General features: G+C 40.6%; 1 protein-coding gene across 14 annotated transcripts in view; it reads right to left on the minus strand.

Annotated features, from left to right (window-relative positions):
* Positions 1-1876: 1876 nt before the first annotated feature.
* Positions 1877-13506, minus strand: part of Plch1 (phospholipase C, eta 1) — a 215574-nt gene continuing 203944 nt past the window's right edge. For 5 of the 14 annotated variants that reach the window (XM_063281791.1, XM_063281792.1, XM_063281789.1 and 2 more), the window contains 5 exons: positions 10181-10327; positions 9763-9842; positions 8165-8224; positions 7384-7738; positions 1877-5143 (listed from right to left, as the gene is read on the minus strand). In XM_063281791.1, coding sequence (XP_063137861.1) covers positions 3069-5143; positions 7384-7738; positions 8165-8224; positions 9763-9842; positions 10181-10327 — 2717 coding nt within the window. In that variant the 3' untranslated portion in view covers positions 1877-3068. Of the gene's footprint in view, positions 5144-5443; positions 5472-7383; positions 7739-8164; positions 8225-9762; positions 9843-10180; positions 10328-12739; positions 13023-13506 lie in introns of those variants that run through there. The other 9 variants (XM_063281796.1, XM_063281795.1, XM_039102284.2 and 6 more) reach the window with 8 other exon arrangements.

A 13506-nucleotide genomic window follows, 5' to 3' on the forward strand; every position in this document is an offset into this window, starting at 1 on the left:
CAACTTTGCTTTTGTCCTCTGTGGATGTCTTAACTGTTACAAACAACTCTTCCAGCTACTTCACTGCTTGGGCTTGGAACATCAGTACAGTCTCTAAGGAAAAAACCACAAGGAAACTGAAATTCCACAGGGCTTGTCCTAAATCAGAGTTGCAGAGACTAGCAGCTCCCCACACATTCACCACTGCAAAGCCTGTTAACATCTTTGATTGAGACATCACTTGTATAATTTCCTTGGGACCGAGTCAGTTCCACATCTGTCCTTTGAACAGGAGAAATCTTAATGAGCGGGATCTGAACATCAAATGCTTTTTATTAAAATGAAGCTTTATTGCCTCTTGGTTAGTACAGAACTCTCAAATGACTATTGTGAAACTGCTTTCTCTTCTTTTCCTTGCTCTGTCTATTGGTAGAAGATTATAGTATGTGTATGACCCAAACCATGGACACCAACAGAACTCCTGTATTACCTAGCTCCTGTCTGTGAGCATTTACATTATGACTAGATACGTGATTTTTCTTTTTGCTTTTAGTTTTTGGAGTAAAGATTGCTTAAACCATGAAAAAGCAGCTAAAGTCTTGTTGTAGTGATTTAGTTTCTAAATCTCTGTGTTACATCAATGGTTTCTAAAATAAAAATGGTGACAGACGAACCAAAGTCTCAGGAGAGAACATTAGAGGCTCAAAGGCCCCAAGACAGGAAGACCTCAGGCTCCCTAAGAACATTTAAATGGGTGTTGGTTCCTTTCACCTTCTTATTCCTTCTTCCAACAAATTTCTAGGTTTATGAAAGACGACTCCCAGCATTGGAGAAAAGCTAAGAGTTGGGACTGAAAGAAGCAGGGACTGATGCCTAACGGCTCCCCTCCTCATGCCACATACACATGACAAACAGCATCTCACATACTTTCCCCCCTCACGACCTATTACAATCTCTACCACCAGACTAGTTGCCAAGAAAATCTCTCTCTCTCTCTCTCTCTCTCTCTCTCTCTCTCTCTCTCTCTCTCTCTCCCTCTCTCTCTCTTTCTTTCTTTCTTTCTTTCTTTCTTTCTTTCTTTCTTTCTTTCTTTCTTTCTTTCTTTCTTTCTTTCTTCTATTCCAAGTGCTGTTTCCCCTCCTGGTCTCCCCACTCACCATTCTTCACCCTATCTCCATCCTCTCTGCCTTTGAGAGGATGTTCTTCTCTCACCCACCACCCCCCCAACCCCCTAAACCTCCCATCCCCCTTCCATGTGGCATCAAGTCTCTAGAGGATTAGGTGCATCTTTCCCACTGGGGCCTGACAAGGCAGTCCTCTGTTGCATATGTCTTGGGGGCCACAGACCGCCATATATGCTGCCAAGAATATTTTTAAACTTGAAAATCCATACTAAATGCAGAAAATTATTCCATTTTATATATGTTTAAGGGTCTTGCCATTATAAGGACCTTCACTACAGTGATGGCCCTGGGTTGATGCTTCAGTGGTTAAGAGCAATCATTGCTCTTGCAAAGCAAACAGGCTCTACTCCCAGTGCCCACACAGGGCAGCTTACAACTGTTTGCAACGACCTCCTCACACACTAGGCACATACATGCTATACATACATGTAAGACATATGTGTGTATGTATATGTACACACACACAGCACATTTGTATATATAAATACCTAGATAAATTAAAGTCCAAAATGAGTATATTCTTCAAAATAATGAAAATATTTGGAGACATAAACTGCTATATAAAAGCATCCCTGACAATAAAAGTTCCCAATTTTGCTACAAGCACATAGAAAGGAAGTCAGAGCCAAGTTCTCTCAGTCTCTCATTCAACAGTTAACACACAAAACTCTGGCTGTGCTTTTGTTTCTGTTTTATAAACAAAAATCACCAAGTGTTCAAAAATCTCCTTTAATTATATTTTTATGAAGTCTGGGAAGAACATCATTGTAATTCATGGTACAAAAAGCAAATGACATCTGAACATGCAATAAAAAATGGATTCACAATGAAAATAATATATGTCAGTACTAAAATATAGTTACTTGGTTCCCTAAAGGGAAACGGTTTCTTTTAATTATCTAGCCACTTGGATTATGAGAAAATACTTTTTTTCTTGAGTGCTTTGGGGAAGTTTCTGTTTACACTACTTTGGGCTTTAAGTCTAATGTAAGTCTCTTGCTATCCTTTTGTTGTTGTCTTAAGACAGGGTCTTAGTATTTAGTTCTGACTGGCCTGGAGCTTACTATGTAGATCAGGCTAGCCTCGAACTTACCTGCCTCTGCTGGGATTAAAGTTGTGAGCCACCACACCCAGCTGAAAGTTTCTCATTCTGAAAGCCATTATTTTCAATCTATAATATTAGATAATCCAAAAGGATGACAGATAGCTTGGCAAATAGATTCTTGTTACATACAAAGCCTTTAGCAAAAAATATGTAACAAAATTTATTGCAAAACAAACTAATTTGTCCCTATATACAGAAGTTCACTTTCTTCCTCACGGCCTATTCTAAAAGGGACTTTGGGGGTTGGAGAGAGGCTGTCCATCTTTATGGAATTCCCACTTTGGTGGCATGTGGAACTCAGAAAGGGCAAGGTAACTACTTAAAACAATGGTCTTAAGTGGATTATAAAAGTGAATCTGTGTCTCTCAATTCAGAAGGAAAATGTAGCTCCCAACAAAGAAACCATCCCTTTATGGTTCTCAAAGTTTAAACTCAATCAGCTCAACACCTAGTGAGTAACGGCGACAGCCTCTGGGGCTGTGATCGGAGGACACGGGGAAAAACATTTCTGTGCAACATATGCACACTGTGACCCAAGCTGCTGAGAAGGTTCACATGGAGGTCATGCACACATTTTATACTGACACAGTTTACAATACCTCCGGGGAAAGGTCGTGGGTTCCGGGGACATGTCACAGAATCTATGTACAAATGCATGAGCAACAGGAGACCAAAATACAAGTTTAAAAGTACATTTGGAAATCATTTCCAAGCCCAGTATCATATTTACTGACAATGGAAAAAAAAACTAACATCTTAGAGAATATCATGTAAACAATGAAGATGTAGCTTTATATAGTTCAAAGCCTCAAAAGAAAATAAATTTCGGGTTTATCTTCACTGCTTGGCTCAGTCTGCAGAACTGAATTGTCTGAACAGAACTGGTCCATGTAGCCGTAGCGAAGGGCTGTGCATGCTCCCTCTGGGATGCCGCGACCTTCTAGGCCACTAGCTTTCATGTTCCTCAGGTAGCTTGCAATGTATGAGCCCGTGGAGTGACGGTTCACAGCCAGAGTAGGAGCTGGCGGTTTACTTCTAAGGACCACTCCTCCTCTGGGGTTCTGAGTCATAGCTTTTTGCTTGCCAGCTTCCTGCTTCTCCTTGGCACGACTAGCAATGTTGCGAACTCTGCTCTGACTTCTAGAGGACAACTTTCTGACTAAGGCCCTGGGACACTGATTGACATCCTGCTTTGAGTATAACCCTTGACAGCTGTCTTCTTGGTCAAAGGACACCAGCTTCCGGAGCTGTTCAGTTAGGGCATCTAGAGGCTCGAATGACTTTGTCTTCATAGTCACGCTCTTGTCTCTAATGCTGTTTGTCACGAAACTCCTACTAATACATTGGTATTTGCTTTCAAAATTGCAGGCAATGTCCTCTGATGTTAAGTCCCCCAGACTTTTGGATTTGCATGGGCTTGGCAGTTTCAAAGCAGCCAAAGGGGCATGTGTCGAGGGTGTGGGTGTAGGGACATGCATATCTGGAGCCCTAGGCTGCTGGGGCCCACAGATTTGGTTCGTTTTTGCATCTGAACTTGAGAAATGGTTATACACAAAGCCAGCACCCTGATAGGTTAGATGAGAAATACTCTGATTTTTGACACCTGGAATATTGTTGAATATTTCAGAAGGGAGGAGAGTCTCTTTACAGTAGCCATTGCTCAAGCCTTTCTGGATGTGTTCCACCGTCTCCTGGCTCTGCTGCAGTTTTAGTGGAGAAACAAGTTGACTCAGAGCTTCTTCCCCATAGTCACAGGCTGTTAGAGATAGGCTTTCAGAGTCTCCATCAATTTCCACAAGACTGCTCTCCTCAGAATTTATACAGAGAGCGGGGTCAGCTGTTGTATCTTCCATGGCCAACGGCATGGAGAGAGCAGGGCTGCTCATCACTTGCCTATGGTCCTCTCCGTGGGTGGGGCTTTGGGGAAACTGGCCAGGAAAAGCATCAGGGGAATCAGGCAGGTTGTCTTCCGTGACCCTTGTCTTGGCTTTATCAGAAGCGTCATCACCTGGCTTTGGTGTAGAGATGGGAGAGCCAATCACTCCACAGGCAACTGTGTTATTTGCCAGTTTGGTGGTTTCCGCACTAGAGGGCTTGTTCAACTCAGGAGATGAGCACAAGAAGGAGGCCTTGTGCTTCCCCTGGGAAAAGCCATTCTTGATGGGTGTTTGTAGGCCCAACGCGACTGGCAAAGCAACACCTTCTGATGTCCCACTGGTGCTAAGGAGACGAGAAACCACGGCAACGTTAGCCCGATGGTTGCTCTCTTCAAACTGGCCGATCAGTGCTGAGATGGAACTGCCCGACTCATTTGCATTTGTTAAAGTCACATCATTAATGAGATCGGAAATTTCAGTGTCCTGCAGAATGGCAGTTGAATGCAAATCAGGAATGTCAGAACAGAGTGCAGAGACATCGGAGAGAGAAAAGGACGTTGCAGCTCTGCCCTTGGCCTTGCTGCCTTCCAGATTCTCCACCTCCAGAGAACTTTGAGAAAGAACACTTTCGCTCTGCGTGCTTTTCCTTCCCACAAAGCCCTTGGCACGCTCCTGCTCCTTTTCATCAGTTCTCATTCCATGCAGATCTTGCAGTCCCTTGGTTGCGGGATCAAGTGCCAAATGCTTCCTTGGAGAGAGGAAGTTTTGGGGACTGCGGTTTTCCTGGCAATCATTTGTCATATGTGGTTTGATTCTCCCACTCTTTAAACCTAGTCCTCCACACTGTTCTGGGTTTGATACACTGGCTGTTGGCCCTTGGTTTTTGGCATCTTTGTGGAGGAGGGCACTGGAGGAGGAGGATAACTTTTTGTTGAAATTGGAAAAATGTGGGTCTTTTATAGTTGCTGGCCCCTTTCTTCCATCATCCTTGTCCTCTGCTAAAGAAAGCAAACAGCATTTTAGGTAAAGTGTATCACTTTATGTAGGCCCTGGGACAGTCATGTTTGTCTTGACACAGACAAATGGAGAATGTACATCTGTTTTACATTGTGACAGAATATAATTATGGATAAGCAGAAGTTTGCAACACAGTGTCTGTGTGATGGATAAATGGTAAATATATATTTACAGGAACTTCACTGAGCTTCCTTTTGGATGTCTATTACATCAGCTGAGGATGTAATATTCATTGTCCAGATAATGTCAATGAGTTACTATGCTTTCACGGTGAGGATTACCTTACGCTGCTTCTTATTCAGATCTGTACTACACAGAAGCATGGCAACAAAAAACAGAACAAGACAGCTCTGTTAAACAATGCGCTACGGTACCTGTAAACAAGACACTAGCAGCTTTCAAAGTTACACATGTATTAGCAACAGGCAAACCACAAAGATAGAATTTTTAAAAGACATTTTCGAAAACTGTTTATCTAACCAATTAATTTCTAACACAGTTGGAAGGTACAGTATGCACAAAACTATTCATAGCTATTGGCTTAAAGTGAAAGGATAATCAGTCATCAATTCCAAATCACTGCTGATATTTAATATTCTCTTGATAATATTTTTTTTACTTCGGCACAAAGATTTAAGTTGCATTCTTCCCCCTTCCCTTCCAAAGTGGTAGTAAGATATTAAATAAGGAAAATAGTAAACACAAATTCACAGCGATCTAGTCTACTGCCTTCTTTATGATGTGTATTGAGACAACACTCAACGTTCAATTATTTTTATCAGATTAATTGTCCTTTAACTCTTTCAAAGTCATAATATGTGGATAAAGAATTTTTCACAAAATACTTTCTCTTCACTAATATTTTATTCATCATCTAAAAAATTTAAGTTTCCCAAATTGTAAACCATTAAATACTCCATGACATCATTTTCAAAAGCAGCTACGTTTGTAGAGGCAGGTTACTTAGAACTCTGTATTCTGATTTTCTCCCAACTCCTGTTTTGGTAATGTATCTGGGCTGTCTGCAATGATTACGTACCATCCCATATTTGCTGTAAGTTTAATGCATGTGATGAGTTCTTATATCTTTTTAAATGTAGGAGAGCTCATGCTCTTGGCTTAGTGTCTCCTGCAGTTAGAAGACTAGTCAGTACAGATCCCGACTGAACATAACTTCACTTTGCTGAAAGGGCTTTTTAAAATAAATTTAAAGCCACATATATCCCCTCTTCTCTGACACTACGGTTAGCAGAATTTTGAACATTTCTCCAGTGCCAGTTAGACTCCGGGGCCATGCAAACTAGGAGATTTTCAAGCTTGACTTCTTCCCTTCTAATAAAGTATCCGAGAACTAGTTTTTCTTTTCTCACTGGTTCTGACAGTAAGAACCAATACAAGCAAAACAGCATCTGTAGAAAACAAGCCGCTGAAATTGTATCGTTAGGATAAAGACTAATTTTTCCAAAATGCAAAATACACTCTACTTGTTTGAGATTATTCCAGAGACAGTCAATAGACACGGTTTTGGAATAGAAAAAGGAGTCAGAGCAGCAAATTAAAGAGCTCTCTTTTGCTTTATAAAGTGTCATTGCTAATTATTACGTTGCTCAAATGAATCCATCATACTCCAAGCTAAGAAAAAAAAAAGATGGCTCCTAATTCCTAACCTTGGAGAGCCTACAAGCAAGCAATAGCCATGGGCATGCCTCCCCTGCCACTGTCCAGAGCAGGGAAGTGGGGTCACCGTGCCTCAATCACACCCTAAGAAAATCTAAGTAGGACAGATGATGACTAGCTTTTAACAGCGTCCGTTCACCATAACCATTTCCAAGCACAAAAGTTTTTATTAGTGAAAAGTAATGCAGCTGTATTAAGTGACAGAAGAGCCCACTCAGCCCTGAGCCAAACTCAGTACGATACCTTTTAAAGCCCCTTGTCCTTGTTTTAAATACGATACCACACAGAAAACAACACTATTTATATTTTGTAGGTTCCCCCTCCCTCTCAGATTGGCATGCTCTTCTAGGTCATTCTACCTGGTGTTCTCCTTCCCCACACATGGAAAATGTAAGGCCATTTTTCACTCCCTTACCCCAAAATTAAAATCTTCCTGCGTAGAATTAATATTATTTTTTCAGACATTTTAATTGCAGAATGGTAGCACTGTCATAATGGAAACAAGGGACAAAAATGCAGCTTAGAGAAACTGAAGGCACCTTACCCAGATAGTTTTCTTTTCCATCTGTGTTTTTTGCTGCTTCAGAGATAGGCAGTGACAAAGCCCCCAGAAGGTTCTTGTCAACAGGCATAGAGACAGGGCGCAGTTGCAGACTCCGTGTGGTCCTCCTCAGGACACCATCTTGATCTCTTGTAGCCTCACAGACAGAATCTTTTATCTCAACCATTTCTTGGAAGCCCACTTTGCTCTTTTTCCTGCCTTTGGCTGGAGCACTGGCTGTACGTCGCAGAATTCTATCTCCAATTGATCGCTTCCGAACATAATGGGAGTTATTTTCTGAAGAACCGTGCCTGGGATTCTTATTGAACAGTCCCTTCAAGCCTTGGAGCTGTCTGTTCTGAGGACACAAAAGGACCAACCACAAGTTAAGCCGACGCCATCATAAGAAAAACCAGTGTTTGAAATGAAAGCTCCATGAAGAATGATTATGAAGTGAAATTTTATAGCCACTGATTGAAGGATGTTTAAAATAAGAAAGTAGCTCACAGTGGGTCCATACATGCACACATCTCATCAACTTTATTATGGGAGGAAGGCAGTCTTTCAATTTCACGGCCAACCATTCCACAATGTTCCTACCCAAAGATGATAAAATGGTAGGGAAGTTTCCGCAGGTAACGAACGGACACGACTTCAGCAGCCTTGAAGCAGCAAATGTGTGTTTCATGGTAAGCAGAGGATGGGAAGATGTAAGGAGGCAAGCCACCACAGTTGTTTAAGAAGAATAAGTGATAGAGAGTGCAGGCCCATGCTGAGAAACTACCTTTGTAGCTCCTAGAAAGTGCAATATGGTATAACTGGGGTTGAGGATTAAAGGACTCCACTGCAGGCAAGAAAACAAAAACACAAGAGAACACAGTTTGGGCTCATTCAAATAGGGGTACCAGTAAACATAAAAGAAAGAGTGTGTACCTGTATAAATTCTTCCTCTCGCTTCTAATAATTTTCTTTTCTGTTCATTCCTTGTTCAATTCAATACCGCCACTTTATGGTATGAGCATTCCAACCCATACATACATTGAACATAATAAATGACTCAAAATTGGTCATTTATTTAGGAATGAAACAAAAATTATATAGAATACTTTATTTGTATTTTATTTCTGGGCTAAGTTCTAAAGAAATCCTGGTTTTCTGCTACCTTGATGAGAGTTAGAGATATATTATATAGCTAAGCTGGTCTTTTGAGAATCTAGGCATCGTCTTAAATCATTTATATATGCTTCTATTTAGGTTAACAGAAAGAGCCCAACAAGCTGCGTAAATAGGAACTCAAGTTTGAAAGGCCGTACCTTCAGCATATTCAGAAATAAAAACCATTAGTTCCCTTCTGCTGACTGATATAAGGCTAAACCTACCCTCCCCAGTCAAGTCCTAGTTGGTGGTCACAGTGATCCTGAAATTAGCCAACACTGCTCATTTACTCCATGCCAGGCAACGTTCAGAAAATAAGCTTATTTAAGCAGGTACTATTTTTACCTTACAGTTACACATGGAGAGCAAATTCAGAGAAAATGCCAATACTCTAGAGAAGCTCAAGGCAGCACAGACCATGGTACCAAGCAGTATGGGACAATGTGGGCACTGTTCTATTCTACAGCCCCTTCAAGCCACACCTAGTCCTGAAAATCCATAGTGGGGGCCCGAGTCTCTAGCACTTGGCATGACCAGAGGAGCATCTGCTGGTGTGCAAAGCACCATCTCCTTCTATAGTGAAGGGAGAAAGAGTTAGGCAGAACTAGACAGCTGTATGTGGTAAGTCTGTCTCCCTTCCTTCTGATTTCACTTTCCCTATCTCCTCCTTCCTCTCTCTTTCCACCTCCCCTATCTTCTTCTGTTCATCCTAACCTCCTTCTTTCTACCTCCTCTTTTCCTCTCTCGATTTCTTCTATGGATACTTTTAAATTCATTTACACTTTTTTTTTCGTGATTTTCAATTTACAGTTGTTCCATATGAATGCTTCCTGCCTAGACACGGTCAAGATCATAGCTAAATTAACATAGGCCATTCATCAAACCTCTGAGATACCGTATTTCCTTCTGTAGAAAGTGAGCCTTGTTTAGAATTACAATAAAACTCAAATTTTAAGGGTCTCATTCTTGTCATCAAAATGATTGCCCAAAAGTGTGACAGATTTCTCAATTCTATTAAATGGAGAGAGCACCCCTAGGAGGACGGAATGAACACACCCCTGAGTACACAGAGGAACAAAGGTGGACATGGCTGGAAGAAGACCTGAGCTCACTGAGCTCCTGACAGGCACCCACAAAGGAATACTTTGCCAAATGTACATTTCTTTTATGGAATCAGTAACTTTCTAGAGGTCCATATTGTTGTTGTATGCCTATGATCTTTCTCACCTTTCCAAAGATCTCATTGATTGTTATGTGAACGAAAATAGACGCTTCTGTGAGGCCTTCCAGGTAGACATGCCGGTAGCCTGCGGAAGCAAAGAGAGCTGGTTCCTTCGGTTGAATTTGTATTTGGCTTTCCAGAGAGAGCAAGAGAATTAAGTGTCTGTCTCAACTATCATCCTTCACATTTTATACAGCATGTTACAATACATCTGTCATAGAAGATACAATTTAATTTACATAATGCATTTGATAAATATCCTGCTTGCCCCAGGTCATGTATTAAATCTTCTAAAGAGAAAAGATTAACCTAGCATATGTTAGATCCTAGATACTCCTCCCCCACAGACAAGCAGACAGACAGACAGACAGACAGACAGACAGATTAGCCAATCTAGAGAATAAAAGGCTAGCTTGTACCTACCAGGCACGAGGCTGCTGAAGGTCACGGTCCGTTGTCCCACAAAGTCTCTTCCGATAGGATCATGATCCCACACAAGAAATCGAACCAAAGCTATTTCTGGCATGTGAACTGTAAAAGTTAGGGTTTCTTCCCACACAGGGTTAAATCCTTAGAGAAATGGGAAAAAGAAAAATTAGAAAAAGCAAAGGGCTTGGCTGGAAATTATTTAGCAGCAATGTCTGTAGAGCCGACAGTGAAAACTGCTTGCACTGTTTATTAAAGTCATGAAGACGCCTGAACTTCTCTAGGATGCCTTGCTGAAATAAAGCCTCTGAGTTTACCCCACTGCTAGAAAATAATTGGTAGGAAAATTGCCTGTAAATTATCACATCAAGTCTATTAATCTCTGAAGCCTCATTGTATCAGGAAGCTTCTTAATAGTCATTAAAATGTTTCAATAAGCTTAAAAGTTACAGTAATATTCTAACAATATTTTAGCAGAAATGTTACAGAAACTTGCCCCCGATAGGATCATATTTCTGAGCTACCAAAGGGTCTCCTCCTATTCATAAGGTGCCTTATAGCTTTCGATTCTCTGGAGTACATATAGTCCTATTTAATTCCTACAGAAACACTTTAAGAGTAGCAGGTCAAGGATTTGTGGGCTTCCTTTGTTTTGTTTTTTGAGACAGGGTTTAATTCAGTAGTCCAGGTTTGCTTTGAACTCACGATCCTCCTAGCTCCACCTCCCATCTACTGTGATTAGGCATAAGCCCTCACACCCAGCTTCTTTTTGTCTAAGTAAGAAAAGCATACATACCTTATCAAGATTCAAACTAACTTTTCAAATTTGTACAAGCAACACATGCTTATACTTTTAAAAGACCAAAAGTATATGTAACTCATTATACAGTTTGGAGAATTGCTGTTCAAAGAAGTGTGTCTAATGTCACTCAGTGAGCAAAAGGCCCAAATTAGACTAGGCACTGCACATTCTATGTGGCTTCCATGAAGCAAGAATTTTATTTCCACATGTATTGAAAATGAGCAAGAAGGCAAATGCCTTGGTTCAAAAAACTGCTAATGGTTTGCATGTTGTTTGTCCCCTAATAATTTTAAGTGGCAATCTTTGCACCCATTGTGACTATGTTATGGTGCAAAGCCAAGTGTAAGGTTGTGATTCTATGCCCAGAAAATGTTGATGATTCCTTACAGAATTGGTGAATTCTCACTAAAGCTGTTACAGAGCAAGCCTGTCTACCTCCAAGTTCCTCACGTTCCTCAGTTCCCATGTGATTTTTTTTTACACACAATCTTAATATGATATCACCTGCCATGTTTGGAATCAGTCAGGGTAACCCTAACAAAAGCCAGTGCCATGTTGGTTAGACTTTCTGTCTCCAAAATCATGGGCTATTTTTTTAAAAGCTATTTCCTTCATAATGACTCTACTCAAGTACCATTAAAATAATGGAAAATGCACTAAGGCTAAATACAAAAAAAAAGGCATTTATTTCTTGGTAAAATTTTCTTGGGCAAAATAATTACAAAATCTTGTAACAAGTCTATCACTCTGAAAGTTTCTTTTCTGAAAGAGGAAAGTAAGTTCTATCAAACACATGCACTCAGGAGGAGTCAACTACTTTGCTCTATAAAAAGCCTCAAGGTCATGAAAAAATGACAGACTGAACATCAGAGAGTCTCCTGGTGAACAAAGGAGATTTTCTTTTCTGTTGACTTTGTAATGAGCTCTCAGTGACTTCTGCAACTAAAAAAGGATAGAATGATTTCTTAAGCCCTGAGAAAATCCAACATATAGGAAGGACTTCTTAAAGAATGTTATATCCTAAGGCTGGAGAGATGGCTCAGAGGTTAAGAATACTGGTTGTTCTTCCAGAGGCCCTGAATTCAATTCCCAGTAACCATATGGTGGCTCACAACTATCTATAATGGGATCCGATGTCCTCTTCTGGTGTGCAAGTATATATGCAGGCAGAACTCTTCTTTTTTTTTTTTTTTTCCCGGAGCTGGGGACCGAACCCAGGGCCTTGCGCTTCCTAGGTAAGCGCTCTACCACTGAGCTAAATCCCCAGCCCCTTCTTTTCTTTTTTAAAAGAATGTTATTTCCTCACAGGTTTACCCTACTTTTGAACAACTAACATTTAGTCAAGGTCTCCCTATGAGCCACTGATTTCTCTAATGTTTTGATAACCATGACTTCCAATTATTTTAGAACATTCATTATTTTAAGAAAATATTATGAAATAATACCTGTCACATATAAAACACTCAAATATAATTTTATAAGATTATTCAAAAAATATGCTAGACTTAGGTAACGGTAATGTCTTCTTGTCACTGTTGAAATACCATATTTCAACAAATATGCTCTTCTAAACATTTGTTCCTGTCAGTGCAAACTGTAGATGCAACACACAACCTGGGGGCAGGGGTGGGGGGGCACACACTGCAGCACCCCTCCTCACAGGGCTGGGGGTGTGTGTACACTGCAGTGTACCTCCTCAGGGGTCACACTGCAACTGAAGCGCACCTCCTCCTTGGGGGTGCACACTGACTTACCATTGTCATCCACCACACGAGTTTGGTCCTTGCAACAGTCTACAGGAAGCCCAATAATTTCCTTTAAGAAATGAATGTGACAGAACATTCTGGCCCAATCTTAAGATATTTTTATGTTCATAGAGACAAACAAGGACAAGAACAAAAGCCAAGAGGAATTAATTAAACACATGGACTGCAGAAACGAAAGTTTTGAGGAGACTTATTTATGAGAACACACACATTATAAGTAATTCACTAGGAAATATTTCCATAGATGAGTTCTGAGCCCAGGTCTTTAAGATGTCATGCACACCTTTTATTATAAAGATAATAAGATATATAAAGATATGATCAAGACATTGATCATAATAATGTCATCAAAATAGATGTATCAATCCCAGTACATCAGTTGTTAAGTTCTGAGGCTTTTGTGCTTGTTGATATTTGATTTTTGTGTTTGTGTGTTTGTTTGGGCATAAAAATATCTAAAGATTTGGGCCAGAATGCCCTGGCACATTCATTACTTAAATATGGTGAGGGGCCAGCATTTCAGTGGTGGCGAGAAGGCATTACCTTTACGCAAGTCTAACGTATTTGTCCGGATAACCTTTCTTTCTTACTTGCAGAAGTCACTGAGAGCTCATTACAAAGTAAACAGAAAAGAGAAATCAATCCCCTTTGTTCACCAGGAGACTGATTTTCAGTCTGTCATCATTTCATGAACTTGAGGCTTTTTATAGAGCAAAGTGGTTGACTCCTCCTGAGTGCTTCGATAGCACTTACAT

This window comes from Rattus norvegicus, chromosome 2 (genome assembly GCF_036323735.1).
Source record: "Rattus norvegicus strain BN/NHsdMcwi chromosome 2, GRCr8, whole genome shotgun sequence".
Classification (NCBI taxonomy): Eukaryota; Metazoa; Chordata; class Mammalia; order Rodentia; family Muridae; genus Rattus; species Rattus norvegicus.